Source organism: Agelaius tricolor, unplaced genomic scaffold, assembly GCF_023055355.1.
Source record: "Agelaius tricolor isolate 1412-34295 unplaced genomic scaffold, bAgeTri1.0.p SCAF_5, whole genome shotgun sequence".
Classification (NCBI taxonomy): domain Eukaryota; kingdom Metazoa; phylum Chordata; class Aves; order Passeriformes; family Icteridae; genus Agelaius; species Agelaius tricolor.
In genome coordinates, this window is record NW_027269265.1 from 26,674,872 (window position 1) to 26,700,289 (window position 25,418).

General features: G+C 35.1%; 1 protein-coding gene and 1 long non-coding RNA gene across 6 annotated transcripts in view; one reads left to right on the plus strand and one right to left on the minus strand.

The window, feature by feature from the left end:
- Positions 1-25,418, plus strand: part of LOC139589977 (uncharacterized) — a 95,672-nt gene that overhangs the window by 33,320 nt on the left and 36,934 nt on the right. Inside the window, exon 2 of the long non-coding RNA XR_011679173.1 lies at positions 11,677-11,712. This is a non-coding gene — a long non-coding RNA (uncharacterized lncRNA). The remainder of the gene's footprint in view (positions 1-11,676; positions 11,713-25,418) is intronic.
- Positions 14,919-25,418, minus strand: part of AKAP6 (A-kinase anchoring protein 6) — a 257,106-nt gene continuing 246,606 nt past the window's right edge. For 3 of the 5 annotated variants that reach the window (XM_071426920.1, XM_071426917.1, XM_071426919.1), the window contains exon 13: positions 15,894-24,397. In XM_071426920.1, coding sequence (XP_071283021.1) covers positions 20,972-24,397 — 3,426 coding nt within the window. In that variant the 3' untranslated portion in view covers positions 15,894-20,971. Of the gene's footprint in view, positions 15,870-15,893; positions 24,398-25,418 lie in introns of those variants that run through there. The other 2 variants (XM_071426918.1, XM_071426921.1) reach the window with 2 other exon arrangements.

Below are 25,418 nucleotides of genomic sequence, written 5' to 3' on the forward strand. Positions count from 1 at the left end.
AACATTAACGTAAAACTCTCTTCTTATTACTGAGTGTTGTTTATAGCTGTTCTGTCGGTTGCTCACCTCATATAGATTCAGTACAACTGCTCATGAATTCATTCCCCAATGCCAATTTTTGTGCTTTATTTCCCTTTCTGTTAAAGAGGTCTAACTGCAGCAAAGTAAATATTCTTCTGGTACTGGGAATATCGAATTTATATACAAATTCCATGAGAAGCTTTTATATATAGGCAGGCCATCAGCTTAATAAGATTATAAACTCTTCTTGTTTCATTAAGCTGCAAGAGCATTCCATTTGCAGTGGCTTTTTTGGACACTGTGACAGTGTACCATTGCACATGAACTTATGCTCTGAATAAGAACTTCAAAGCAATTTTAAAATATTTTACAAAATCTTCTTGAATATTCCAGATAGATTCTATTCTCTTGGCATTGTCAGCATACCAAAACAGACAAACTGAAATGAAACTCCCCACCATATTACTAAAAAAAGAAACTGTAACTTGTTTTACCTGTCCACCAAAAATAATTTATCTCATCTGGATAAAATATGCAACTTTGGTGAAGAAATAGAAAGAAAAACCATGAAGCCTAATGCATTTGTAATTTTGAAGAAAATATGGCAATATTTTCAGCTAATAGCCTGAAACTGTACAAATACCTTTCGAATAAAGTTTTTCAAAAGAAGGGAGCATATTATACACCATCCTTGTAAACTGAAGAGGATTTATGATATGTTAGGAAATCATTTTATTCCCCTAAAGACTTGAGAACTGTTGGGATGACTGGTCTTTCTTCAAAAGAAAATACTGTCCTATCTACAATATCTTTGTGATAAGAGCACTCCTCAAATATGGGAAAAAGTTTAAATTACTCTGCCTCAGGAGACTTGAATCTTCATTTTCAACTGTTTGGCTCATGTTGCAACCAAAAAACTGCAAGGATTTTGGAAAGGAAACCCTTGTTAGTCCTGTCTATTGAATTATGAAATATTCACAAGGACAAAGACTGTGAACGTAGCTCTGCATCAGTTAAGACACCTGTTGGACTGGATGTAGTACAAAAGACACGGGTTTAAATGCTCAGTCTTCTTCATTAAGAGTTCAATGAAAGCAGGTATTTCCCTCTGGATTTTAAAGCTGAACTTTCAGCTCCTAGGGAATTTGAAACAAAAACACCTTGGACATTCATGCTAACTCCAAGCATATTCTAACTACAGCATCAACATCACCCAGTATCAAGTGCTGACTTAGAAATTTGAATGGCACTGGTGCCTGTGAGGCCAATGCACATCCTTTCTGTTTGCTGATTCCTTCCTGTAAATATAGACCATATAGACCAATTGTTAGTATCAATGCTTTTGTTTATATGCAGTCAGGATATTATCTATGGTATCATATACCATTATTATAGCTCAGAACAAGCTGGCCTTATAGTTGCACTCCTCGTGTCATTATGCTTTTACTTTCATTGGAGTGTGTTATAATAAATACCAAGCATATAATTGATTCTTTGCATGAAGTCTATATTTCTTGGGCAACATGTTTACTTTTATCCCACTGCAAGACATTCATTCCAACAACAGTAACTCCTTCTGGGAGCAGAGTAACCAATTATATTTAATTTTGTGAAATGAATTACTTTTTAGAGAGTAATGTATAATTAAAAAGCTAATGTAAGATGTAACCTCTGTGTATAAAAAACTACTGTTGCACCTAAAAACCCAAACCAACTTGAGTACTTCCTTTCTCCAAAGGAAATAATTAAAAGTTAAATCAGAGAAGCGTGGTAAGTTATGCAATTAATTATTGGAAGAGCATCTGGATCTTGGAAGATTTAGCAAGCACAAGGAAATAATTGCAGGATCTTCATTAGGTTTTGTACATTTTGCATAACTTTGTTGCTGTTAAATGAATCATTGCTATTTGTCACTCAGATATTTCTGAAGTAATTAAACTACAACATATCCTGGCTTGGTCCATGATATACATCTATAATGCTATTTCAGAGGTCAAACTCTGTGATAGTCTTGATTATTTCTGATTTATTGTCAAGGCAGATGCATGGTTTTTGTATGTGTTCTCCACACCTCTGCTGAATTTGTAAAACACTCTGAGCACAATGAGCTAGGTCATGCCTGCTCTTTAAAATGTGCTTTGCAGAAGATTTAATAGAAGAAAAAAAGTGGACTAAGTATAGGATTTTGTACTCATTGCTGGAAGCATGGTCCATATCACAGTCAGTTTGTATTACAGTAGTGTTGATCTATATGTTGAATTTTGCTTAAAACTCCATTGCTACTATGAAGGATGATCTTTAGTTTCAAAAGCACAGAAAGAGAGAGTGAAAGAGAACTGAGGCGGTAGAGCCACAAGCCATATTATCTGTGAAAGTTATATTTAATGTAGGCCTTGATAATTAAAAGTTTTCTAAGAGCTCTGAAAAGCATTCAGATCATCAGATTTAATGACTTTAGGGTGCCTAAATTAAGTGTTTCAAGTTTGGGAGCCTAAATTCAATCTACATGACCTAAATTGAAATCTGCAATTTAAATAGGGGCGATCAGAATTTCTGAAAAACAACTCTCATGTTTCAAGACTCAAATATGGATTAAGATCCCCAGTTTTGAGACCTACATTCAGTTATTTTGCACTAGATCATGATGTTCTTTCTTTTAGAGCTGCAGAGAATGTGGAGGGAGCCAACAGTATCTAGAGCAGCACTACATGGGCATTTCTCTATTCAGATCTTGTTTTTATAAGAATGGATTAATTTCTGTTTTTTTTTTCCCTGTTCCCTTGAAGTGAAACAAGAGGGTATTTTTTAAGGTGTTTGATGACATTAGAGGTGTACTGTGAAGTTCTAAAACTTCTTAGAAGATACCTATCTAAGAAGAGGAGGGAAAAGGCTCTTTTGTCAGTCTTGATAACAAATGCTACATCTTCAGAGCTTTTAACAGAAATTGTAAACAGTGAGATGAATAGTTGCTGTTGAAAGGAAGAAGTAGGGCACAATTTTTAGACAAGGCAAGGATTAATAGAATCAAGGAAACATGGCAATTAAAAGACTGAGGACATCATTAGTAACTTGTTGATAGAGATTCTTGTTCATAGAAGATAAATCAGAAAGTTTCTAATTATCACAAAAACAATGTTTTGAACAAGACCAGAAATGTAATAAAGTAGTGACAGTTTTGTCCCATTAAAGATAATGCTTTACTCTCTTCAGAAGAACATTATCTGATATGAATACATTCAAGAACAAGATGCAACACCTCTAAAGATCTTCTCAATTCCTAGGTTATCCTTGCAACCTGGAAGTTGCCTGCTTGAGTTTTAGTTATGAAAAGCACCTTTGAAAAGCTGCTCAATAGGCTCACAGGGACAACCAGCCTATACTTCCCACATTTAGAGATTCTTAAGGGCTCCTCCCAAACTTGAGAGGCAACTTGAACCTGTTTACTTTATAAGGCAGGCAAACTTTTCCATTGAATAAAATTTTGGCTTAAAGCTCATTCTAACTGCAAAATTCTGTGTTAGCCATGGGAATAAGCACAAGGTATTTGTCTGCTTAGATTTCAATAATTTATCCTCTGAGGCACCCAATGTATAGCAAGTTTAGCCAAGTAGTTTGAGGGAATGTTTAAACAGAACTTTTCCACGTGTAAAACAAACATTGATGACTGACAGTAAAACATAAGTTAAAGTCATAAGAAAAATAATCACAGAATCCATTCCTATGATAGAGAGCTTTCCAAAGGTACATGAAATCCCATCTGAATGTAAACAATGTAGCCCATTACTGTCAGAATTTCTTCTCTTTTCTTAGCCTTAGATATTATTTGACTTGCCACATTTTTAAAAACTATTTTTGCATAGCTGTGAAGTGCTTGGCCATGGCCTGAGCTTCCCACTATGGGGAAGTTTATCAAGTGACATCTTGATTGTTACCCACTCTGTCAAGATGGGAGTATTTGAAAATGTAATTAATAGTTCATTTTTGTGGTAACATTGGGAGTTTTATCCTGTATTTCCAGACAATTGCTTTGAAACATATTTCTTAGTCACCTCTGCTTAGAACTTCTCTTCCCCCTCTCCTTGATCTTTAAAAATGAGGTCAAACTTGAATTTCAGGTCACAGTGGAGAAGTACAAAAATCAGTAACTACTTCATACTGTGCCTTATAATAACTGCTTCATATATCCACCATCTTGATCTTTTATCAGAGCTGAGAAGCAATGAGTTTCATACTCACTAATTATTAAAAGAGGAATATAATTTTGATTGACAAATAATTCATCTTATCAATATATGATAACCTGAAGGCTTCAGTGTTAAGTCAAAACTTTATTTATTATTTCAAGTTCAAAACCATAACATTCTAGAATTAGAATAGTTTTTGGATATGTTTTGCCTGGTTCTAAGAGGAATCAAAGCAGTTTAAACTCAGCTAAGATACTTCTAAAAGGTGCTTTGTACCACAGTAGTGTCTTCAGAACTCTGAGTACCTATTAAGGGTCTGTCTTCATGCAACATTTTGTATTTTGTTCCTTGTATTTGAATTCCAGCCAAGGCAGGAATATGCATGGCTTTGCAACCTGCCAGTCCCCTGCAATGTTCCAGCACCCAGAATGAAGTTGTTTACGAGAACCAGAAATTAAATTAGTTCATTTTAAGCAATAGTCAATAAAAAACAGAGGGCAGCTCAAAATGAAAACCAGAAACAGTTTGGTCCTTTCTAGAATCTCACATACCCATGGGTAAGGCTCCTAGGTGCGATGGCCATACTGGTACTAAAGACAGAAACAGGGGAGGTAGTAAAAGAAGTGAACAATGACTCCAAACCCTACCCCAAATTCAGATCCAGGTTCTAAGAAGGCCTTCAAAATGTAAAATTACAGGCACCTGAAATTGTCCTTTTAATTTCTGTATTCAATTATTAAGCTTTCACTGGCTCTTATGAAAAAGAAAGAGAGGCATAGCTGAGGCTGGAAGACTAGCAGAGAAGAGATGAGGAAAGCACAGTCCCATTCTCTTTGTTGCACCTCTTTGCTATAGAAAACTCTCACTGCCTCTTTTGCAAACTTGAGAGAGGTCAAAAAAGAAGAACAAATGTGACCCCTAGAAAATAATCTCTTTCATCCCTCTTGCTCTGCTAAGGATACACTTCTTGTCTTGCAAATGGAGCCGTTTGACAATCATTGCTCTCAGTGTCTGGTTAAGCTTCATCTTTGGTTCTAACAACTAGTGCACTTTTGACCTCCCTGTGCTGTCGTAGACATACAGTGGCAAAAAAGGTCAAGGAAGAACTTTTCCACAAAGACTATAGTCTGGCAAACCTTTTCCTCTGGGCAGCCTTAGAACATGGATATTGGCCTTATTGGACTGATTTTAAGGAAATTCAAGGTTGCTGCAGTGTAAGCAAAGACTGTCTCTCTTCTACTGTTGCTGTGGAGCCCCACACTGAGACACACTTTCCTTTAGACTTTCTTCCGTGTATTTATGGTCAGCTTTCTGTGCCTTTCAAAAGGGAGGGCAATAAGAGTTTTTTGTTCTCTGCAAAAATATGGGCTTGTCTAGCCGTGGTGAGAGCAAAGAGGCCAGTAGTGATTGGGACAGGAAAAGTAAGTGCACTTTTTGGAATTACTAAATTATTCAGCTGCTCAGAGTTTATATACAAGCACTAGAAATACACAGAGTATTAAATATAAAAATACATTAAAGTTTCTGGTTTTACACCAATAAAAACTAAGCCTTTCAGAAATGTCTTATATAAATACTCTTAACTCTTAGGTTTTAAAACAAGTTAATAGTGCAATAACTATTTCATTTTTGTCTTAAAAAATATTAAAAGCTTAGTCTTGCACAAATAGCCAGGAATTTAAATCAAGGCACTAGCCTATCATCTAATATAGGAGAATTATTGGAAAGATGCACTTAAAGATCTTTTCCTGTAATTGTTTCTTTTTTTTTCATGTTTATATTCTAATACACATGGTATGCTACAAATAAACTTGGTCTCTGTCATTAGCCAGTACTAAAGGGCAATTTGTCATGTGTTATTACACTGTGCATTTAGCAGCTTGAATTGTGAAAATTATCTAAATTCTGCAAAATCTAGTGTTGGCAGCAATGATCAGCCAAGCCATTTGAATTACAATGCAAATTAAAATATATAGCTAGGTAATGTATTATATAATTGATAAATTTCTTTAGAATACAGGAATTATATTTCCTTTTTCCAAAATATTTGCAACAGTAGAAAGTAAAGATTTAATTATTAAATAAATTGTTTTAAACCTTCTATTTCTAACTGAACCTTGAAACAGATTTCTATGTCTAGAATGAGATAATGAAAAATAGTAAGTAATATGCAATACCCTAGCAAGCTTACCATTCTTAAAATGCTAGAATGCTACCTAGCCAAAAGTATTGACAGAAGATGAAGTATAGTCTGGATGAAACCACTATAGCATGAGGAAATCACTATGCCTTTTTAAAGCAGACAAAGATTTGTATTAAGCAAAGCCACCTCAATACTTCTTTCAGTCATTTGCCACACTTCAAACAGGTGCTGACCACCTGATTCTTTAGGCAGATTCATCCCACTTCATTAGCACGTTTATGAGTTCATATTAGTTGTTTCTGGTTTTCACCTGTGTAATGGAAAATTATCTTGCATAAAGACTGGCTATTTATGGGGCCACTGTGGTGTGTTTTACATCGTAACAATACAGCCTTTCTAAGCCAATGTATCTTAGTCTCATCCGGTTTCCCATATTGTATCTTGTGTCACCACTTATTTATTTATATACTGCTTTGCCCTAGTGTATAGAACACCTCACTGTACAGCTTCCACTTTCCAACACTGTAGAAGGAATCCTCAATGATCTTTTCCCCCTTTCACTCTAACCACGTTTTCTGTGTTGAGAACAGAATTTCCTAATATGCAAAACAAATCATGAGAGTCTGTAGCCCACTTTATGGTGTAGGCAATACTAGTAGATGAAGCAGCAAGAGCTCCTTTTTCAGAATCATGTTTAGGGATCCTTATGCAGGAACAGCTTGGCTTCTGTTCACTAAGATTGTCACAATGAAATTCCACTTACGGACTTCCAACCTGTCTTTAAAAGTGGATGGGCATAAATGGAAGAACTTTATACTGTGAAGGTTTGCTTCTTTTTAAAATTTGGCTAATGAGAAACAATTTGTTTATGTGAGAGAAGGAGTACAGAGGAAGTTTTGGGGGTTGTTTGTTTTTACCTTTTAATAACAAACAGATATTCTCCCAAAAACTATATTATTCTTACCTCTAGTGCAAGGCAAAAATAACAATATAGTCACAAAAGAAGGACTGGGGAAAATTACTCAAATGAGATGTTCATTTGAATGTTTTTGCATGTTGTCTCATTGGTAATGAAGCGTAAAATAAGGACATTTTTATCCAAACTGATGTTTCAGCAAATAATATTGTAAAGATATATTTACTGGGTAGTTTTTAGATTAAAGTATATAATTGTAGACATTGCAATAGTTCTTTTAGTAGCCCACACCTACCTTGAGATATGTTTTTCTTTGTTGTGCAGAAGCCACACCAAATCACTGTACTCCATGTGCTGGGTTACATACATCACTTATAAAATTCTACTTTCCAAAGAACTGATCTGTGATTTAATTCTTTCCTATTAAAGACTGTCAGCTGCCATTCACCGGGGTGTCTGGGAAGTTTCTCTCATATTTTTAAGCCTTTGTTTTCCAGCTCAACACAATATTCAGTGCTGAAAGTCGAGATTTTCCCCAGTGGCCCATTTTTCCACAGCACCAGATCTATGTGTTTGTTGCAGACACTAAATAACTGCAGCTCTAATACCTCTAAAAATGTCATGTCAAACTTCTTTTTAGAAGAGCTGGATGAAATCTCAGCTCCTGTTCACAGAAGCCAGGGTTCAGCTGCAGATCTGTTTTGATGAAATCTCAGCCTCTGTTCACAGGTGCCAGTTGCAGAAGGTGAGACAGGGCAAACAAAGAACATTGTTCTGGCAGTGCAAGAGTGACAGACGTATGTTCCTGAAATTTTTTGTCTTTGCATAAACTTCATGAGTATACAATAAAAAATAATTATTAGAATGTGGATTTCTAAAATTAACATAAACTTTCATCATATCATCATTTTAATTTTATGAAACTTAAGACATACTTTGAGTTATATTTCCTTAGTGTGTTTACTGTCATGGTAAGAATCAGTAAAGATAAATGCTGTTGATCATGATTGAAAAAACATAAAAAATTAATTTTAGTGTATACCATATTCTAAAAGAACCACTTGAATCTTTGTGTGAGGATATATAAGTTGGCTTGCTGTTGAAACGATACAGGTTTTTTTCTAAGAAATTTTTTTAAATTAAGAATTCCAGTTGCATGCAAAACGTAGTTTCTCTCTAGGCTCATTTAAAGACTCAGGAAGTAAAAGCCCTGGTACAGAATTGTCTTAAATGGAAAAAAAAAGCATATTATTGCATAAAACTTTCAAAGCACCATGGAAGTCTAAGACAAATATAATTATTATTATCGGTGTATCACCTCAAACATGTTGTTGTAAATGTCATTATATCAGATGAGTTTGAAAACAGTTTTCCATTTTGCACTTTATTTGACAAGGTGATTCATTGTGTAGAGCAGTTTAAGATGTCAGTCCCTGTGGAAAGAATTGAGTTGTACTGACATGTTCATGAGCATTCCTCCATCAAAGTATGTGATTAAAGAAGGGGTATTCTTCTGAAATATTCTTACCCAACTGGCCTGAAATATGAGTGTTTCCTTTATTGAAATATAATTTATCACAGTCAACTCCATCTAACTAAACATGTGTATGTTAAATGCAACATACGAAAAACTGGTTATAATTATCCACAAAATCATATTTGTGGTAAGTTTTTATTCTGCAACACAATGGTTTGTCAAGGAATTAAAATAATTTGGTTCTGACACCACATCTTCATTTTCAACAGTGGAATGATGAGTAAGGAAAAGATACCCAGACATTTTCTATGCATTTTGTATGTGCCTTGAGTGTGTCATTGGCTCATTTTTGATTGCCTCAGAGAAAGACAGAAATTTTCCATCTTGCTTGAGATATTTTTGCATTGAATTTGGGAAATTTCCCCTGTCCTCTCAGCAGACAACAGATTTCATCATGGAGAATTAAGTTTGCTCTCCACTGTCATTCATTTGCACTAACCTCCTCTTTTTGGCACACTGCCCATTCTATATTTACACTTCTTTACAATCTCACTAGGTTATTTGACTCAAAAATTTAATGACAAAATGAAATTCCATAGATTAATTCTATATCATGTGAAGGAGTATAGTATCTCCTTCCATCATGTCTGAATTCACTATAAGTCCATTTCCATGAGTGACTTGTTATTATGTGGCTAGGAGAAGAAGAAAGACAGATTTTTCTTAACCAAATAATTCATTATTTTGAATATCAACTCTATTATGTTACAGAATGCTATCAAATAGTTATACACTACAGGCATAACTCAACCTTCCTTCTCACTCTCCCTCCATTTTTCCTTTTACCCTTTCCTTTCCTTTCCTTTCCTTTCCTTTCCTTTCCTTTCCTTTCCTTTCCTTTCCTTTCCTTTCTCCTTTCTTTCCCCTTTCCTTCCCACATATTTTACTTCTACACAGACAACATTTACATTTGCAGATGCAGTGTATGATATGGCTGAGGACTAATCTGCTGATGCACTTGCTGCCTTTGTCTTCCAATCTTACTTTGGCCATAAAGAGTGGTGAGTGGCACAAAAATATGTACTAACAAGTTACAATTTGACTTTTCTCACAGCTGACAATAATTACTAAGAACACATCCCTCCCCCTCCAAAGAAATCACACAGATACCCCTCCCCCTATGAGAAGAAACCTCCTCTTCAACACCCCGTGTTTAATGCAATCAAATGTTAATTAACTGACAATGGTACACCTGATTGATATGCTTGGCATAACTGAACGGCAGATTCAAAAAAATGAGTATTCATGAATAGTATCACTTTACACTTTCAATAACAAGTCTAGCAATAGAGATAAATCTCTTTCAAAACAGTGTATGCTCCTATTATTCTACAAATACTTTAACCAAAGCTAGCTCTCAACAGCCATCCTTGAAGCTCCACCTCCTCCTCTGCTTTTTCTTTTATCAGCCAGCATGACATTTGCCGATCTGAATCCTCCCTCCAGTCTACTTGGCACAGCTTCAACATCCTGCATCTCCAGTAATATTCGTACTCTAAAATTACTGAGTTACACAATTCTAACTTCATGTTTTATCTTAGCTAATTCCCGCACTCTCCAGAAATAAAATAATACTGCTTGCTATTGCAAAGGAAATTCCATTCTTAAAGCACTGAAGCCTTAGAATTCCTCCTGCCAGCCACTTTCTCTTCACTCCGAGCCACTATAGCTCTGGTGCCACTTGCCCATCTTTTAAAGCATTACCTTTAAACTGTCTATTACAAACTTAAGTTGAAAACACTTCATTTACTTTCTGAGCTGTGCAAGAAGAAACGGTAAGAGTGGAGAAATGTTCAGCTTGGAGGAGCAGGGGATAAGATACAGGAATATATACAATGAGCAGCAGAAAGTATGAGAAACATTTATGTTGTCATTTACGGCAAACTCCTTACAGAGAAAGCTTTCTTTAGTAGTCATATTAATAGTGGAAAATTGAGGTCTATGTGCATGAAAAGCTTTTTAAAGGCTTTGCCTCCACAAAATATGGCCAAAAGCAGCACTGATCAGCTCAGCTGGCACAGACAGCAACCCAAGAGAACTATGATGTCAGGGTTTTTTGATTCATGCACCATCTCAACCATTGAAATGGCATTTCCATAACCTTTTCAGCACTTTGAAAAGCCCTATTTTGAGGTAAGTAAAGCAAAAGCTTTGTAGAGATTTGTCTAACATCAATGTGTCAGGATAAATAATGATCAGTAAATAGAAGTATAATAATGCTACTCAAGTTGGAATATTCTTGATTAAACTACTGGCAGGGACTACTAGGATTTATAGAATGATTGCTTTTTTGTTTGCATTTCCTTTTATAATTTTTTTTTTGTCTGCAATTGTGTATTATTTAAAATCTGCATGCTAAAATTTCTTTTTAAAGCTTGTTAGAGGCAGATGTTCCTCAGCCCAATTTGGTCCACTTCCTTATGAAGAAACAACTAAACCCATGGCCTCCAAAGTGAATTCTATGATCAGGTTTTTTATTCAAGAGCTACAGAGCAGAAATTCAGGTATATATGCACCACAGCCTGTAGGAGAAATTGACATACCACCTTGCCTAAGGGCATGTTATTTTCAGTACTACTTATCTCCCCAGGAAAAAAAGGGAAAATATTTGGAATATATGGTTGATGTTCAATAGAAGTTCTTTCTAAGTCTGATTTTTTTTTTCATTCTGTAAATGAAGTGAATCAAGAATGGTTTGTCTTTTTCAGTATTGAAGTCTTGTGAAATATACCTTTCCCTGTCACTCTCATAATGTTTGGAAAATGCTACAACTAGATCCTTGCTGCATTCAAAACATACTTACACTAATTAGAAGAAAGAAAAATGTTTAAAGTATTTCATATGTTTTAAAAATTATTTTCCCTTCCACTTCCAGAATGCCACAGAGACATGGGCTCAACATAAGGCAGAGGTAAAAATATTTACTTATCTGTTCTTTTCATATTTAATTTAATTTTAATCATTGTGTAACTGTAAATTTTAATAACTAGTTTGACAATAACTATGATATCACAGTAATATTTGTAATCTAAAATTACTGATTTATACAATTCTAACTTTAGTTTTAACTTAGCTTATTTCTCCACTCACCAGAAGTAAAGTAATACTGCTTTCTAGTGCAAAGGAAATTCCATTTTTAAAGCACTGAAGCACCTAGAATTCCTCTAGTACACAGACTTAAATGATGCCAACTTTACTTATGGCGTAGTCCTTAGCACATTTCTAATATCAAAAATGAACATATATTTACTGAGCAAACAGTGATCATATGAAAAATGTAAGCTTTTGAGCTTGGTGGAAAAGGCATAAAAGACAGGGCAACTCTGAAAATCAGACACACAGCACTGAAGGCAATAGATCAGATGTCATTTGTTGGCCAAAACCCCTCTCAAAGTGATGCTATTATTAGGAATACGTTTGTTATAACTTGTCAGTGGAGGAGATTGACTTGGCTAAGAATTTGACATCCCTGTTAATCCTCTTGAGCCAAGTACAGTCTGGCCTAAACATTAATAACCCCTTTCCTGAGCACAATAGCACAGAAAAATTTACAACATTGTTCCCAATGTCTTCTGGCCAAATAAAAAAGGACCAAAAAAACAAAAGCAGACATCTTAGCAGATACATGTTATTCAAAATATGTTGTTTTCATCAACACAGGGGAATTGCAATGAAATGCTAAAATATGTGGTGTGGAAGGCTATGTCCTCTGTGCTTCCTGTTACCAAGAAGGAAGGTCAAGATGTTGTCTAAATGACAGCAACTCTTTATTTGAGTTTATTGCAAACCAAACAGGAACAATTTGAGAATATTTTCATGTGCCTGCATGCTGATGTGTACACATGTATCCAAAGAACAGCACAAACAGCCATAAGAACATGGAGACACCACCTGACTTTCTTACCAGTACAGTGGTGCTGTATAGATGCACTGTATCACTAAAAATCTTTTATTTACCTTGGGAAAAATGCAAACCATTAAGTGAGAGAGACTGGGGATGTGGCGTATCCATATTTAAAACTAATGTGAGTGAAAAAAAACGTTTTTAACTGTAGTCCCAGGCATGTATTTTAGCACTAGTGTTAGTGTGCACTCCCTTTGCTTAGAGCTGGAGAGCTCTGGCTCTCTGTGGGAGAAATGTGAAGTGGGGAATAAAAGGAGATCCATGTGTCAGGGCCATTGCTGTCAAATGGCCTCCTCACACATTGCAGATGTTGTTCAAGCATGAGCCAGGGAGTGTGTGGAATAAAAAGCAGCCTGTGGAACTTTAGTAGGGAATAAATTCTGCAGAAAGCTTGCAACATTACTCTCTGCCACAAAAGAATTTCACCAGCAGGAATGAGTTCTATACAGGACTCTCTGCATGGGCTGATCCTAAGGTACTCTTGGTATATCAACATTAATTTTATACCATACCAATATTTTCCTTTAGGAAATTGAATGAAGTTCCAGCACAGTAAGGCCATAAGCATGACTTACACTAAGAGAGGAAACAGTCCTGTGGAATATATATATCAGTGTTTCACTTAGAAATCAATTTTTATTGACAACAAAGTCAATTCTGAGTATAAAAATTGTAAAAGAGTAAATTTTCTAGCCAAAAAAGCCTAAAAATGGTAACTTTATCTCATGAGACCAAATAATATAGATGTGGGATTACTAGTCAAATTAAAATGTTCCAATCTCTCAAAGAGGAACCACAGAAATTTGAGTTGTGACCACACAGTATTTCAGATATTGTATGATGAATATGTGGTTTATTGATTTGACAAGTAATACTGTTTTCCCCCAGGGAAAAAGTGAATTTGTGGTAAATGGCCTAATAGAATGGTACAAGTAATTGATGGAGTTATGCACAGTCTGTTGGGTGAGATGACAGATCTGAAAAGCCTCTGAATTATTAGTTTGCCTGTTGTCACAGTGCAAGGTATGACCATAGTCAAAGTAAGTTTAAAAAAAAGATAGCATAAATCAGAAAATACTAGGGAGAAAAGAAGAATAATTATTAACTCAATTCCTCTGTCAAGACAATTTAAAAAATCATGGTTGAGATAACTCATAAATAAACATAACTGTCACTGTAAATAAAATTAGGAGTAATATTTTGAATTACTTTATATATATATTTATATATATATATATAAAATATAATAAAGTGGTCTTCAGCTATATAATTATATATTTTAGGTAATTATTGGTTAACTTGTTAGACTTATACCTGATAAAAGATATGCATGTGCAAAACCTCTGCAGATTCAAAAGGTTCACATAATAAATACTTCTTATTTATACTTAAAAATAAGCACTGTTACTGCTGCCCTACAAACCTCACAGCTTGCCTAAGGCTACACTGTGGAAATTTAAATTGAGAGACAAATAATTTCCCTTTTGCAGTAATAGGAAGCTGTTAATACTTTGGAAAACTTGAGATTGTTCTTAAATAATCTGTTCCTTCAGTGTTACATGAATATATCTTCTGGTCAGTGTAGCTTCTCTCTTCTTACAGCTAAGCTTGTCAAACTGATGTCCATGTTTTAAAGGAGGAATGCTGAAGCTTTTTGTAAAAATGTTTATATAGTTGGAAATATAATGATTAAAGGTGGCATCAGAGGGCACTGCTTGTCTTAAATTTCCTGACATTCCTTCCCAATAGTGTTTTTAGGAGATGAATGCCATGTTTGCAGAGTTCACTTATAAAGCTGGCTGGTTGGCTTTTTTTGGCCACTCAATATCTTTTAGCAACAGATAAAAGCACTTGAAATGTACAATCTAAGTCATCAAAACAGCCAACTGCTAGAGCATCTAGATAGAACTTATTCGATATGTAAATGAATGAAATTTTAAGAATTGGACAACAAACTGTTGCTGATGAACAATTAAAAGATCTGCTATAAAATACTGTATGAGATACTAAACTTTTGTGTCTCCTTGTTTGGCCCAAAAGACCTACAGAATCTTTAAAGACAAAGTTCTTTACCTGTGAGCTAGACAATACAAATCTTCACCAGTTGGAGTGGTATATCTCTAGGGAATATTTGCAAAGAAAACCATATTCTTTGGAATTTTGATAAAGCATTCTGTGCTTGGAACGAAGGTAAAACAGATCACCAATTCTGCTTTTTTTTCCCCAATAAACTATGTTTATTGTGCCAATTCTAATTACCATGCAATCTAATGGTTTTAAGGCTTATAATTTCCACATCACTGGACATCACAAACATGAAAGCATTTTATACTGTCATTATACATCAATGTTTGCAGTTGGTTATACATATATACAGAAATTATTCACACATCTTAACCTTGCTATTTTCTCCTTTCAAACCAACATAATTTTACTGTGAAAGCAGCTTTTTAATAAATGGTATAAGAAATACAGCAAGGCACACATTTTTTAAAAACTTTTTCTCATTACCACCTCAAGAAGCATAAAAACCCAAAATGTTATACTTAATTCAGTAGAATGTCAACAGTTTCTAATATACAACACTATGTAGGTGTTTCTTGAAGTGTTGCATAGATTAAATTTTTAAATTAAATAAATAAAATGCCATTATTTAAATTGATTAATTTTTAGATGTATTGAATCAGGAGGACCAATGACTTCTTTTTGCTGCAATCCAACAAAATAGTCACTTTAAAAGCAAAATAGTTTCAATAAACTTATATATTATACAGATAAATATTAAATTTGATACATAAAATAGAAGAGTACTGACAGGTACAATTCTGAAAAGATGAACCAGACTGACCGTGAATTCTATAGTACTTTAAAGAACAGAACCAGTGGTAAGTAGTACAGGAGCATCCAATTTAGGAAGGGGAGGTCATTAGAGGTAGCTTGGGAGAGGAATCCATATGAAGGCAAATGGCCTTGCTACAAAATAAAATGATCACTGAAATAGGACTAGCATATGCAGCCTGACCACAAAGCCAACATGGACAAACCACATTTGGAAAAAAAAAATTATCTTGGGAGTCAGTTTAATGAAGGGCAGTGATACAATGGAATTGGAGGTCATCCCAGGGTTTACAGGATGAACCTGCACCTGAATTGCAGCCAAGTTTCTAAAAGGAAACAGAAAAGTAATAGTAGGTTACAGAAAATGAAGTTTTATTTGCAAAACACAGGTCTTCCAGAACAATAATACATAGCCATTAAATGGTCACATGCCAGAGTCTTTAATGCAGAAGCATACAATAGGCAAAAAATTACTTTTAACAGCCTGAGGTACAAGTGAATGTGAAAAAATTAATTGATGTAGAAAAGTCACTGCTTTTCATAAAGACTTTGCTTCTAAAGGAATAAGGGCGTTCATCACATTGGACCTTTTCCCTGGATCATATCCTCATCTTTACCTGTGAACTTACCTCCAGCACACAGAAGCGCACCAACCAATGGAAATATGGAAATTTTCAAAAGTCAAGCAACAAAAAGATCTATCTAACAATTATTTTAATATTTGTGCAAACATATATAGTGAGACTTCAATGGAGAAGAGGAAAAGACTGTCACAGAAGTGGTCTGTGAATAGAATTGTCAGTATCATCACTGCATTTTTAAATTGTAAATAACTATTTAGACACTTCTAGTACCAGCAATGAGTTAAATTTGCCTACTATAGAATTATCCAGCTCAGAGTTTATGGTTAAACTATTCAGCAAAGAGCATGGGCTTATGATGAGAATTATGAAGAAATAACTGTCAGAATACAGCTCAAAGATTAGTGCAAAGTACATCTCTTAGGCATTTCCTAGGAGGCACTCCAGACATGCATTATGTGCCTTCCAAGTTAAGCAGGAATATCTGGATCTATCCAGTTACCATCTCCTTTGATCTTCTTTGTTGCAACTGACCACATCCTTCCCCATTTATACAAGAAATACTTACTTGAAAATATTGAAAAGCTCAACTGTCTGTTTAGATATTAATGAAGAACTGATCTGAATAAAGTGGCAGATTGTATGAAAGGTTTCTACAATTCTGGCATGAGTAAGAAAAGTCTCGCTGATGGATTTTTCAAAAAATATGTAATTCATAAATTTCAATATAAGATTCTCTGTTTATTTAGCTTTTTTAAAGTCAGGTACTGTAAGGAGCTAAAAAGTCAAGACTGCTTTAAACTCTATAAAGAAACTTTATATTATTTACTTCCCTATAAAAATCTCTAGAAAAAAAAAATTAAGCAAAGATTTAGATTATTATTGTAGTTCCAGTCTCTAAAAGTAAATTGTTATATACTAACTATTATGTAAACGTGGGTTTTTCCTCCTGTAGGAAGTAAATAACTAACAGTCCTTTGCAGTTATGTATTGTCTTTTATCTGTGGATCTCAAAATACTTTTACATAAATAGGCTATTATTCATAGGTCTCACTGATCATTATTCTCATTATTTTGTTGCTAAAAAAATGAGACAAGGAAGGAAAATGTCATACAAAATATCTATTGCTGAGCAGGAAATAACAGTCAGGCGCTTTGAGCACCGGTGCTGGGTTTCTCCTGGTGATGGTAAGTGGCAGAATATTCTATCTAATATTGCAGCACTGTCAGATAAAATCAATTTAGTTTTCTTAAGTGCAAGTAAATTATTTTTCCCCTAAATTAAGCTAAAACTTAAATTTAAAATACAGAAGTAAGGAAATAGCTTTTGGATTTACTTGTAAGAACTAACAGATTACACATAGAATTCTAAGGCATCCTCTAGAAAAGACTTTGGGTAGAACACATAAATGTCCTAAATGTATTGATCTCTATGCATATTGAATTTGTAACTAAAAGTTCCCATCCCATTGGTGAGTCATGGGTCACAGTGGCAGCAGAAGATTACATGATCTCATGTACAGATAGATCTTTCAAGGTGACTCCTAATTGAGAAACAAAATCAGTGCAGCTTTATGAGCACCTCTGTTGAAGAACTCTGTGTCAGGTTTGGTGGTTTTTTTTGGTTTTTTTTGGTTTTTTGGTTTTTGTTGTTGTTGTTGTTGTTGTTGTTGTTGTTGTTGTTGGTTTTTTGGTTTTTTGGTTTTGTTTTGTTTTGGTTTTTTTGTAGCACACTGTTAAATAACAGGACTGCAGCATTTGACAAAACTATTTATTCACTATTTGATAAAACTATTTATTCACTATTAGTTTTATTCCCCTGTAAAGCCAGGGTGAATACTAAAACAGTACAAAATCAACCTACATTTGAAACCATGTCTTTTTCAGCTTTGAATTCTCAGTATGCTTTTAAGGTACACATATAGTATAGATTTTTTTTTCTAAGTATTGCAGCTACACATGGAATTACACATTTAAATGAGCTTACAGCACAGGTGCTTCAGGAAAAATAATGGTGTTTGCCATTTATCTTTCAAATTAAATAATGTGTTTTTAAATAGTAACTTTTTTCATAATACACTTATGGGAACAACATTTATCTGTCACATTTTAAAAGATGTATTAGTAATAAATGTAAATTACCTTTGGAAAATCAGTAATTAGCCTCATCAAAAAATAAACAATCTGCCACCAAAAAGATAATCTTTAGCATAGTTAAGTATAATAACTGTTATTTGAATAAGTTAACAAATTAGGATAGATTGCTTCTGTAATTCATTCCCCATAGCATGAGAGATGAAGTTAAAGCATCAAGCTTGTGGATGGGGGAAGGGAGCTCAGACTTTAGTGAAACCAAACCTAGCAGCTCATATTTTCATTTTTGGTGGGTCAGAGATAAACTATATGTATTCTAGAACTTTACTACTGGGAATAATACAGTACATAGTTTCCATGGAAGTAATGCTATATGTCCAAGTTAAGAACCAGTGTATCTTCCTACATTTAAAAAGTGGGAATGTAGTGTGAAGAGCTTTGTTCTCTTAAAATAATTTGTCAGCCACTGGGCAAAAGTGGAAGCTATAATATAACCCTATCAAGTTGTTGTATCCAGATTTTGCATTATATTTTATTGCATTGTGGGGCATTTTTTATTAAACCTATCTTCTATGTCCAATCTTAGAACTCACACAAACTGCATATTTTCATTTCCAGTCTTATGGAAAAAAAATCTAGCTACCATGCAAATAACTATAAAGTTCTGAAGAGTGAGGTAAGTTTATGCAGTATTTTGAGATCCTCAGAGCAAAAGTACTAACAAATTGAAAAGACATGTCATTATCAGTGAAAGAATGAGAACAAGGATAAAATCACACTCAATACAGCAAATATTCTTTCTCAAAATAATATTATAAAAATGAGTGAAAAAATGAGACAACTAGTAAAACAATAACTTGGAAAGCTTCAGTTAACAATCTCAGACTTTTGTCATCATCTCAATTTCCAAATAGAGACTTCTATATACTTATAATCAATTTAATTTAATTCTAGAATACATAGAATTATCTATGAGTTTTGTAATTCATAGTTGATTTCCATTGCTTCTCCAATTGTTTGGATGTGTCCAAGTATTAACCTAATTGGCAATCAGCAGGTCATGATGGCCTATTTCAAAAACATTCCAGACATATCCTCTTTGCTATGATGGTTCCAAGATAATGCATTAGTCAAACAGAGATGTGTTGAGATAGCAGCAAGCTGTAGACTATTGCTGTCATAATCTAAAGGCTTTGCTAGAAATATATATGTGACTGTGGGAAAGCTGGGTAAACCACCAATAAATGGAAAGCCCAAAGCTTAGGAATATAACATAACAAAATTAAAAATGAGGAAGTTAGATCTCTAAGAGCAGCAAAGAAATCTATTTTGTATAAATCAGATGTGATCCTCTGCTACAGCTACATAGTTTGCCATAGGAGGGTACTAATGTTTTCCATGGGCAGTGATGAATAACAGCCTTTTCTCCTGCCAACATCTTGGAATCATAACATAATTTAGGTTGGAAGGAAACTTGAACATCAACTGGTCCAACCTCCTGTTAAAAGAAAAGCTATTTTCAAAGGTAGAAAAGATTATTCAGGGCCACATCCACTTGAATTTTGAAAATCTCCAGAGGTGGAGACTCAAGAACTCCTCAAGGAAACCTGTCCCATGCTTAGCCTTGTCTTTTATAGTAAATTCCCTTGCTACAGTTTCTGGCAAGCAGCGGCATTTGGAATTGGATTGGCATTTGGAGTTGCTGTTCTGGCTGTGGTCTGCTGGAGGAGTGTTTCCAAAGACTAATGGCATTTGATAGAGCTGTGCTGGCTTTTGGGTCACCAAACTAGTGAGACTCAAAACAGCAGTGCTGAATGCTAGGAACTGATCCAAAAGTGGTTTTGTAGATCCTCTTCCGTAATTAAATGTGCAGCTATTGTTCAACATTTATGTGAGGTTAGAAATTCCAGATTTGAACCACTTTCAAACACTGGTAGAGATCAGGGCCACCTTTTTGCCTTAGGTTCCATCATCTTATTCATGTTTCAAAATGCTTACCACAAAAGAGGACCGAAGGTTGCAGTACTGCTGGGTACTGGACAGTCATCAGTTTCCATCTCCATTACCCTCACATTATATACTTTCATGATGTTGTAAAGATTTGTTGTTTTGGAAACCTCAGCTTTTGGCCTACTGATATGTTGTAATAATTCTGTTCTTAATAATGGCTTACTGAATTAAAATAATGGTTAACTGGCATCAGGAGATTATTTATTATCTCTCTGTTCTCCAGTCTGCTTAGCCATTCTTCATGGATGGAAATGTTGTAGAACTCCAACTCACTAGTCAAACAAACTAGTTCTTGTAGAACTGGAAGTTTAGCTTTATCAAGTGCTTTTGAACCCCTCCTAAGAAGAGATGCCTGCAGACAAATGCATCAATGAGCAGGAATGGTTTCTGGTTCCCTCAGCTGAGGAGGGAATGGAGACTGATAGATTACGTTGGAGGAATTCCCAGGTTCTGCAAGATAGCAGACTTGTTCCAGAAGGGAGCAGCTCCAGTCAGTGCAAAGCCAAAGGGCAAAAAGCAATTCGTATTCACTGCATTTGTTAACTAGTGGCATGTAAACTGGGATTATAGTGTAATCAAAACAAATGACATAGCACTATCATGAAACAGAAGTCCTGGCTGATGATTCATCTCCTTTCATTGTACAAAAAAAAGTTAAAAAAGAAAAGTTAAAAAAAAAAGTGCAACTTGTAGAGTACATACCTGTTTTTAGAATAATCTATGTGCCTGGAGAGGGTTACATTCTATCTGTGCATATTTATATGTCTTTCCTTATGAAGTTTGAGGAGATTTTCTTCGCAAGTAAGAGTTTTTCTGTTCTGATGTAAACCTTCCTTTTTCTGTGAATGACCAGGCTTTATCTGAAACTCTGTACCTGAGGCCTCTTCAGAAGCAGCAACACATCCTTTTTCATCTTCTGTTCCTGGTGATTTTCCTGCACTACTCTTTTTAGTGCTAACCTCTGGAGAATTCTTTTCCAAACTTTCATTTCGTCCATCTGAAAACAGCAAATCATCATCAGCATTTTTTGAATTACTTGATGTACATTTTTTGTTAGTATTTAGAATATTTATATAATTGTCATCCCCACATAAGAAAGATAAATCCCTACCTTCAGAAGAAGTTTTTAATTCTAATGACTCTGGAGTCACTTCACCTAGTGATTCTGCAGATGTTTCAGAAATAGGGTTAGAAATAGGTTGCTGCTGCTCAACTTGTGCTTCAGGAGAACCATTAGAAGCAGACTGTTGCTGCTGCTCAACCCGTTCTTCCTCAGGACAGGCTTCAAAGAAACATTCAATATCTTCTCTCTCATCTGTGAAGTCCAGTGGCACAGGAGTGCTGCTCTTTTCCTCGATGTATTTGATTACCTCTCCACAGTCACTATCATGAGAAGAAAGTGAAAGATAAGAATAGAAGTCCCCTTTTCTTAGCTGGATGGGTCTGTGAGAGTGCTCTAACACTTTTTCCTTGATCTGTGCTAATGAAGCTGGAGCAGATGACTCATATTCAGGTTGTGACTTACTTTTCAAAGCTGTTGATGCCATGTCTATTATCTCCCTGACAAAATTGTGTACTGAGCCATCTTCCATGGTTTTTTTATCAAAATCAGCAGATTCACAGTTACAGCACAAATCAAAACCATTGGCTGATGAGTTGCATTCTGCTTCACTGGATTTCAAGGCTGCACAGCAATCAGGAAATTTTTCAGTAGCATTTATTCTATGTTGTTGACCACTAGGTAAGGATGGCTGTAAAGCTGTATCTTGTATGCCTACAGAATTAATTTCTGAGGAAGATTCAAGGCAAGGCTTTTTTGCAGGAGAGGAAGCAACAGAGTGATGATCAGGCTGAAGATGACTTTGACATTCTCTTGGAGGGTTCCTGGATCCAGCTGAAGAAAGAACAGTCTCCTTGCTATCCATATGTGAATCATCTGAACTGTCTGTAAATGCTTCACAGACACCACACTCATTTTCAGCTTCTCTGACATCAAGTGATGCATGAGTTTTGGGGGTTGCTGTGACACTAACAAGACCATCCTTTTGGCTGCCAGGAGTATTTTCGACATTGCCATTTTCCATATCATCCACAAGCTGATCCTTCACAACCTGAGAGATGTCTTTCACTGGGTGACTCTTTGTCCCTTTTCCACGATCACACGGTATATTCTTACTATTGCCATTATTTTCCGATATTTTCTGCACTGAACCATTCAACAGTGTTTCAATGCTTAATGTATCTGTGGCTTTTGATGTCTCATTACTAACTTCTTTACTGCGCTGAATTTCATCACTGAGGTTACTTTTTCTTTTCTCCCTTGTCAAGGAAAATTTTGGTCTAATCCAGGTTTGGAGCTCATTTTTTATATAATCAAGTCCTGAAATTAAATTGCATTCTTCATAAATATCCTCATCAGTTGCTATACTGGAGTCGTCATCTTCATCTTTGATACCTAGCTCTTCCTCAGTTAAGGTAAGGGTGGAACTTGAAAGCAAATCACTGTCATCTTCATCATCAGTACAAGCAGAAGTGCAGGAGACATTAACAATCATGCTGACATTGACATCACTCTCATCAGCTACAGATCTATTAAGATGTTTCCTAAATGATGCATTTGAATCTGGTATTTTATTTCTGTGCAGTACAACGTCTTCAGAGCAGAGAGAAAGATCCTCACTGCTGCTGAGTTCAGTGAGAGAAGCTGCTGAATCTTCATTGATTGAAGATGCAATATCTAGAGACAGCTGTCCAGTAAAAGACATTTTTTGAGAGCTACTTTGGAGTGTCATATCAGAGATGCTGCGCTTTATTTTTTGATCTGAAGGACTCTGGATATTCTCTAAGCGATTCAGAAGATCTAATGTCCTTTTACTGAGCTCTCCAACAGAATCACTGCTTGCACTTATGTCTCCAGAGCCATGATGACTGAAAAGATCTTCGTTGCTTTTGTAGGAAGTCAGCCAGCTCTCCAAAGAGGCACTTCGCTGAAGACCATCTCCACTTTTAAAAATACCTGAGCTGAACAAATCACCTACTACCGACAGAGATTCTAAAGAAGAACTATGAGATAAAGTGGAAACCTGTCTTGTATTCTCTGTAACAGGTAACTTTTTTGCAATTTCTGCAGATTTACCAGAACTGGGATCTGATTCTCCACAGATACTTGCCAGATTATGATCATGAATAAACCCATCTGGTTGTGACTCTCCTGACTTATGTTCGGATTTACCCGGTATTTTGTCAAAACAAAAGTCATGAAACAAACTACCCTCTTTATGTTTTTTTTCAATCTGTGATTGTTTCATTATCACTGGTAATTTGAATTTGGAGCCTTGAAGATATGAATAATCATAAAATGTAAACACATCATGTTTTCCTTGCAATTCTTCTGTACAACCAGGGTTAGACATAGTAATGCTGTCCAAATCCTCATCATTTTCACTTCCACAGCATACAGATGGAGCCAATTGGAAATCATCTGAAAGACTAGTATGATCTTCTTCATCTTGCTTTAGTTTTGGTTTTATTACATTATCCACTTGGATTTCCACGTGCCCAATTTCAGGATTACTCTGACTGCTTTCAATATCATTTAGCAAAAAAATTTCTGAATTATTTGTAGTTTCTGTATCACATTCACTCACTATCCCACTCTCACTCTCAGAATGCCTGCTTATGTTCCCACTCTGATACATGCAGTTATATGGTTTTGCCAATGTGGTACCTCCTATCAGATCTGGCAGGGATTTGGTAGATGAAAATGGTGAATCTTTACTGAGACTTTTGTTTAAAATGTTAGACTGCATTACACTGGAGAGTCTGGATGTTTTTTTCAAAAAAGGCATATGTTTTTTTTCTGATAATTCAATATTATGAAGACTATAGACCTGATAGATGTGAGGATTTGGAGGGGAAGTAATGTTGGGACAATAAAGAGGAATTCCATGATTACTGATACTTTCATCCTCATTCGCATCATTATCACCACATTCTTCTGAGGCAGGTTTCTGGTTTAGATCATCCTTGTTGAGCTCCTGATCAGGATCACTTAAGTCTTCATGAATACTGATGAGCTTATTACTTATGTCAGTTTCATCCCATTCTAGTGCATCTTCACTTGGACCATTTAGATCCATCAAACTGGGATCAATAACATTTAGAGGCTCCTGTAAAAGAAAAAGTCAAAGATTAAAAATATTTACAGCTGTACTTTAAATGTGCTCCCACTAAAATCATGTAAGTTAATGGAAGTAAAGTGCATTTTTGGAACAATGATCACTAATAGGCTTTTAATTTTGTTACGCCTTGTGTGCTATTAAAATGATCAATTAAAATGAAACCAATTACATTTTCAAAGATTTCTTAGACTTCTTTGTTTCTTTTTATTTGCTGTCAAAATATAATACAGAAATTTTAGTTTAATATATTAATTGTGGTTAGTTACTTTATATATATAAAGTTTTTAACTTGGAATCACAACAGGAGTGTGTTAATGAAAAACATGCAATTATGTTGGATATATGAAAAACTTTCTTAGCCTGCTTAAGTTTAAAATCGTTAAGATGTAAAAGATTTATGAAAGGATTTTTGAAATGTTTATAACAAACTTCTGTGTAGTCAGCCTTAAAACAACAGATCACAAGTCTTGATGAATTTTTGCTAGAATTTGTATTTATTCTTTACCTGATAATAAAGGCAGTACAAATGATCAGTAAGTAAGATTAATGAATGTTGATACGTTCAGCTGAAAGATCAAGTACTGCATGAGTTTCAAATAATGTCTGCTCTGGTACCCTTCTCTGAAAAAGGACTGATAAATAAGTGTGAGAAACTTAATTTTCTTTTTAAAATATTTGTAACTTTCCAGTAATGTTTGTTATTATGACTCAGAACATGTGATAACAAGAATTGTTCCTTCTAGAAATGTGTGGAAGAGGAAGAACACCTTGACAAATTTTCTTACTCAGATGTGATTTGTCAAGTGGCCAACAGTACCAAACCATTTTAAGCCCTTGAAAATAAGACTGTAATGATCCCTGATTTGGGGGTTGAGCACAAATTAATTTCACTTTATTCTTCTATTTCCTGAGAGGCCTCCATATTAGAGAAGGCTTTGCTTTTACAAGGAGTCTTGTAATAGAACTGTTGACTAATGTAGGATTGTTTAGCTTAAATCATCTGAACAGC